This window comes from Taurulus bubalis (genome assembly GCF_910589615.1).
Source record: "Taurulus bubalis genome assembly, chromosome: 3".
Taxonomy (NCBI): domain Eukaryota; kingdom Metazoa; phylum Chordata; class Actinopteri; order Perciformes; family Cottidae; genus Taurulus; species Taurulus bubalis.
In genome coordinates this window covers 23,279,343-23,286,223 of record NC_136591.1, presented here as the reverse complement: position 1 = coordinate 23,286,223, position 6,881 = coordinate 23,279,343, and the positions used below count along the sequence as shown (strand labels likewise).

The 6,881-nt window shown below is 44.8% G+C and overlaps 1 protein-coding gene across 1 annotated transcript; it reads left to right on the top strand.

The window, feature by feature from the left end:
- Positions 1-3,441: 3,441 nt before the first annotated feature.
- Positions 3,442-5,991, top strand: LOC306733544 (terminal nucleotidyltransferase 5A-like; the record flags this gene model as incomplete). Its single annotated transcript, XM_079214803.1, has 2 exons — positions 3,442-3,867; positions 5,176-5,991. The coding sequence occupies 2 exons, from the start codon at positions 3,442-3,444 to the stop codon at positions 5,989-5,991; spliced, it is 1,242 nt and encodes a 413-aa protein (XP_079070929.1).
- Positions 5,992-6,881: the final 890 nt, after the last annotated feature.

Here is a 6,881-nt window from a genome sequence, read left to right as displayed (position 1 = left end):
GATAATTGGACATTTCCATAATTAACACCCCGATAATACCATTTAAGGCCGACCATCCTGCCCTATATGTCCAGAAGTGTTCATTAATGGAGAAGGCACCAAGGAATAATGAGAAAAACGTTATAAATTCTGAGATTTTACGACAAACGACAAAACGTTCCACTAACTCCTGCTGGAGTCGTGGCATCAGCTCGCTACAATTTTGTGAAGAATTGAACGATCCAGCTGAAGTCTGTCATAACAATAAGATGGTGGCCGACGAAGCATCTCCAGGCATGATGGAAAGAACTAGTAGGGCGCTGTAGTGCTGGTCCTACTTCTGACAAAGTCTGTAGAATGACATAATACAAATATATTCGTTAACACTTTATAATAACTAAAGGCTAAAGTCATGGAATGGGAAATATCGAGTGCTGTTCATGGCGCGTCACCTGAGGGTCGTACTATCACAGAAATAGAAGGAATGGTTCGATATGAAAATGACCGACCTTCGACCATACCTTCGAGAACATTCAAAATAAAAGTTATCCTAAATCACTCGTACAAGCCACTTCTGTTTGTATGAGAGGTTCTTGCATGAAGCCCTTTGTTTGCCAGACGATAGCTAACTGGTGGAGGTGGTAAGAATACATATACCACATTTGACATTCCTCTGGTGTCTTGAGGACTGTAAAAACACAAATACTTCTTATAGCCCAGGTCAAGAGTGCATCTTCGGGCCAACATGACTTACAGACAGATTGTTTTCTCAACTAATGGAAATCCAGACGCATAAATGAAAATAGTAGACGGTGTTGAGTGACTGAGGGGATGGACGAAGGAGAGTTGAGGCACGTTCGACTAACAGGCTCCCTTTAATCTCTTAATGAACTTCTACGTGTGTGAATGGAGGAAAGAGGAACAAGCTAAAAAGAGGAAGTGGGTCCCTCGGACAGAGGGAGGGGTCAAGGAGATACTTTAGTGATCAGAAAGCAGGCAGCCACAGATCAAAGGATGTGATCACTGTGATCTGATTGAAGCTCTTTGTTTCATTTACTATCATGTTTCTGAGTATAAAGGGGGATATATGCACATTCAGCTCATTCACACACATTTGTTTTCCATACAGTCTGTTGGAATCGTTTTGCCAGTTTAAGGGGTCTGTGTGAAATCCCTTCTCAAAATTCCCTCTCCAATCCTCTGATGTCATCAGACATTGTCAACCATGCAAGCCAGTGTCATCCACTTGACAAGTCAGAGTTCAGGTAAGTAGCAGCTTCATGGTAAGCATCTCCAGCAGTAAGCCGGACATTGAGCCTGCAGTGAATGGGGAAAGTGCAGAGTGCGACTCACCTGCTGCTACAGAACTATATTCTCTAGAAATGTTAACGCCAAATTGTCTTTAACTCACTTTAAATCCATTTTCAGGTTTTAATTTTTTTCCTGGTGTGACATTTGTTCATCACACATTTCTAGTTAGTAGAAGCTGCTGCTCTGCTCACATTTTACCCAATGAGACTCAGAAATGGAGCAATACCAGAAAGTCAAACAGCTTCCACACACTCCACTGAATAAACAAACGTCACTGAAATTGAAAATGAGCTGCAGTAAACTTAATCTAAATGGCAAATTGTTAAATGATATAACATGTATCATATTACATGTGATATTCGTCTCTTTATGTCTCAAATAGAGATGAGACGCTACCAGATAACGAGTACATACAGAGTATATTCCCGAAACTACTGTATGTGAAGCATGTAGTACAGTATGCTTTTTTCAATGTCTTATGATCAGAGCATGCACCGAGCATGCAGTAACAATACCTTAAAGTGGCATATGCATTCCATTATCTCCAGAGGTGTACGTGCGCATGCATGCATGTGTGTGCGTCTCTGTGAATGTGTGGCACTGCACATACAGGTTAATCTGCGGTAAGCTGGTTTATGGATCTTGTCTGCAGTGACGCAGATATCCGCGCCAAGCTCTGCACTGATAGATTCTTCATGACAACTAACCTGCAGATGATATGGCCTATACCCTACATGCTGACAGACAGCTTACATACCATATATCTGAGGTGGTCATCAGAGGCATGCTTCAAATACAGCTATTTTATGTTGTGAATATATATGACATCAAATATACATGCAGGCAATGCACTTGAACATGTTTGTGAATTAACCACTGATTGGTGCACACAAAAACCATGCAGAGACAAATGGCGGAGAAGGAAAAACCCTAGAAGGATGTATGTGCATTCCCATCCCCATCAGACACATCAGACTCCTGGGGAACTGGAACATGAGGGTGAATGAATTTGCATTTGTAATGCTATTATTCAGAGTAAATTACAAAATAGCAACTGCTCAGCATCCGATAGCCTAACTATGATTGTACCAGGTAAACGTTCATCACACTGTTCATCAAATATGGGGCATCTACTTGTTAAAATAAGCTGCACAGATTTCTGAGTGAGTTTCTCCTCAATGCAATGGTGATCAAACTGAGCAATAAGCAACAAAAATATAACCAGTACCAGTATTGATAATGGAAAGTATAGAACAAGTGCGTTGTGTCTTTTGGGGAGGAGAAGGAGTGCCGAGAAATCGATTCAAAGCGAGTTTTGGTGAAGGGTCAGCCGCCAATCAGTCTACTTCTCTTCTCTCGTAACGCCTATTCTCTAGACACACCTCTGTCTCCGGCCATGCAGCCACACAAAGTAACTATGGGAAGCAGCGGCAGCTATTAGTGGATGTGAGCTGTCAATCAAACCGACCCGCCCCAACGTCTCTCAGACGGGAAGCGCTCTGGTCACAACTTCTCCAGCAGCTGTGAAGTGGGACCTCTGTGGCATCACGCAGTACCAACGAGCAACAGACGGCCAAAATGTAAAGGAAAAGCTGCCTTACACCACTTTCTGAAAGTAGGTGTGCAGTGTACAAGTGTAGCAGTCTTAAAACGAGTGCGTAAAGTTGACGTTCCGCAGCAATAATCTGTGCGTAAAAGTGGACAGAAGTAGAACTTCTGCGGTGGATGAAACGTTTTCTCGGCGGCGATGGATGCGTGGGCCTTTTGGGCGCAATCAAGAGCTGACACTGTGAGAAACAACCGTTTCGTCCTTAACAGTTGCCGTCCAGAGTTTGGCGACAGCGCAGCAACGGAGCGGAGCGCGCAGCGGGGCAGCAGATGCTGAGCAGTGACTAAGCCTTACCGCTGGGAAGCTAATGAACTGAATTTGTCTGGACTACAGACTTTTCGTAAGAAGTAGGACAAGCACAACGCCGCCCAACTAGTTATTTCCGTCATGCGTAGAGGCGCTTCGACGTCCAGCACCTTGTTGTAATGACAGACTCTGAACGTTCAAATATTCTCAAAGTTGCAGCTGGCTGATGCCACGACTCCAGCAGGAGTTAGTGGAAAGTTGTGTCGTTTACATCCTTCTGTCTACCTCTTCTAAACATGGACGAGAGTGTTGGGTCTGCTGCGGTCGACAGCTGCTCTGACGGGGAGAGCATCAACCTCAGCGTGCTCAACTGGGAGCAAGTGCAGCGGCTGGACACGATCCTCACCAGCTCCATCCCCATCCACGGCCGGTGGAGCTTCCCCACTCTGGAGGTGAAGCCGCGAGACATCGTCAAGGTGGTCCGGAGCCGCATGGAGGAGAAGCGGATACATGTCCGGGAGGTGCGACTGAACGGCTCCGCGGCCAGCTACGTCCTGCACGAGGACAGCGGACTGGGATGGAAAGATCTGGACTTAATATTCTGCGCCGATCTGAAAGGAGAGATGGAGTTTCAAATAGTGAAAGATATCGTTCTGGACTCCCTTCTAGACTTTCTGCCAGAAGGAGTGAATAAGGAAAAGATCACACCGGTGACCTTAAAGGTAGAAGTGTTATGTAGATCCTATTGTGTGTCAAACTTTCAAACCTAACAGGGAAGAAAGTGAACATAGTTTTTTATATTGTATGCACTTAAAATGTACATTGAGATCATGGTTTTATTTGTGTCTTTGTTATGCATCAAACAGAGTAGGTTCGAACTATCAATTAGTGCAATCAAAATGTTTTGTTGCAAGTAACATCCATTCGTGAATTAAAATGTAATGTAATATGCAAATCCAAAATTTTTGCTTGCTGTTGAGCTGAATCTTGTGGCGAGATCGAATGTAAGACACGTCTCTATTGGTCAGTCTCCTTCGCAGTGACAACATAGCAACATTTTATGTTGTAGTTATAATTATATTGTAGACCCCTTTAGGGCCTCTGAGATCTCCATGTTAAGGGTTCTTTTGACAATAATGACCCGCTAGCTTTACATTATCCCGCTTATTACACGACTACTTATTAACAGAATCAGTAATTTCACACAAATATATTTATTTGAAAATTATGATCGGAGGTGCGCCCATAGCAAGGTCTGTTATTCATAAATACCAGATCATTAAATGCTATAATGGACCGATCATAACCGAGTATTCAACAAAGATTGAGACTTGTCAATAGAGACGTGTCTTGCATTTTGTGGTTTGGTCAGTGTAGGAGATTCAGCTCAACACTAAAGAAAACCTTTGGATTGCGTAATGAAGAACATGAATGAACACAGAAGTAACCCCATATGAGATCTTCCCTGAATATCTGCAATCAGCAGAGAGATGTTGGCCTTCAAATAGTAAAAAGGTTGCTTTCCAATTCAAAGAGGATTCTGTCTAATCCAATTGGTGTCGGATCCACATTAATAAATCAGCTCTCAGTTACCTGGATACTGTGGACTTCCTGGGCTACTAATGGCCCACCAACAGATGTGATCAACAAAACATCGCGACTAACAGATCTAATCCAAGACTTTTATCTGGTGCAAATAATAAACATGTCCATTTGTTGGAGCCTTCTCAGAATGGTTTAGACTATTTTAGATCTAGTAGATCTCCGTGTAAGACCCACAGTGCAAACATTCTTACTAACTAACACCATATAACAGATGGTGTAGGACTCTGTGTGATGAAAAAAAACATCTGATCACTGTGGCTTACTGTTTGCTCTGATTATGTTGTAGTGGCCCTTTTAAGTTATAGGAAACACAATGTCTTCAATTGTTTGATTACATTTTCAGTCAGTGACTTAAAACTTGCACAAACGTCAAATGCATTAATAGTCTGTGATGTCGCCTAATGTTTGACTTGTGTATGTTTTAGGAGGCTTACGTGCAAAAGATGGTGAAAGTGTGCAATGACTCCGACCGCTGGAGTCTCATCTCCCTCTCCAACAACCGTGGCAAGAACGTGGAGCTTAAGTTCGTGGACTCTCTCCGTCGCCAGTTTGAGTTCAGTGTGGACTCTTTCCAGATCCGCCTGGACTCGCTGCTCCTCTTCTACGAGTGCTCGGAGCACCCTATGGCTGCCACTTTCCACCCCACAATTCTCGGGGAAAGCGTCTACGGCGACTTCCCCACCGCCCTCGATCACCTGCGCAAGCGTCTCATCTGCACCAGGAGCCCCGAGGAGATCCGAGGCGGGGGTTTGCTGAAGTACTGCCACCTGCTGGTGCGGGGTTTCCGCGCGGCTTCCGCCACCGAGATGAAACTGCTGCAGCGCTACATGTGCTCGCGCTTCTTCATAGACTTCCCTGATGTGAGCGAGCAGAGGCGGAAGCTAGAGTCCTACCTACAGAACCACTTTGTGGACCTGGAGGACAGGAAGTACGACTATCTGGCCACGCTGTACGAGGTGGTGCAGGAGAGCACGGTGTGCCTGATGGGCCACGAGAGGCGTCAGACGCTCAGCCTCATCTCCTCGCTGGCGCTGCGGGTCCTGGCTGAGCAGAACGCCATCCCCAACGCCGCCAACGTCACCTGCTTCTACCAGCCGGCTCCTTACGTCTCGGACGGCAACTTCAGCAACTATTACGTAGCGCAGGTTCAGCCGATGTACCCCTGTCATCCCTTCCTTCCCCAGCATTACATTCCTCCTCAGCACCATCCTATGTACGGCACCTGGTTACCTTGTAACTAAACTCTGTGTGCGTTCACGCACTGTTGTCTAACTGGTGCAACCTCTTTGAGAGGGATGAATGGTGATCGCTAGATCTCTTACTTGAGATGGGAAATTGAGGGAAATGAGAGAAGGAAGAACATGGGGCAAAATTAGACAGATTAGAAGAAAATGAGTAAGCAAGGGAAATGAGGGCGAGGAAGCTAGATCACGGCAGTGGGCCAGAGAAAGGCTTTCCCCGGGTGAGGGTGCCACAGCAGGAGGAGCTGAGCACACAGGGAGAGATGCCAGTGAGGGAGGCCGACTCATCACTTTCAGGGTTCTCTCATCGAAGATCAATTTGGTAGACCATCGGGATGAACAACAGCCTGCGATGATACTTTTCTTGTCGGTTGTGAGTTACGGCTCAGAGGAACTCACATTTGAAGTGGTTAACATGTATGAGGTCCACATCCTCTTTACATGGAAAACCAAAACTAACTCGCATACAGCCTCAGACAGTCGCGGAGGACACACATGACATGCTGAAGATGTTGATTTGTGGTCAATCAACAGCCAGTTTCTGACCTTGTCCGTGTGCACTGTGTTTGTATGGGACTCCTTTTCACAGACAATGCAAAATGAGGAATTTGATACTGTTTACAAATCCAAAGATCTACTTTGATACTCAACTTTATCAGAATTCTGAGACCAAAAAAAACAACAACAAAACAATGCATGCTTTATTTCTGTAATAGGAATAATTTTCTTTAAGTGCCTAGTAGATAAAGCCTAAAGAGAAGAGGGATTTTTGTGATTCTGTATCTGTTGGGTCGTCTAATTGTTCTACTCATACTTCATTATCACCTTGAAAATCAGAGTTGACCCATGCCGAGTAAGGTCTCTTACAAATAGGCAGGTTTTAGATCCAC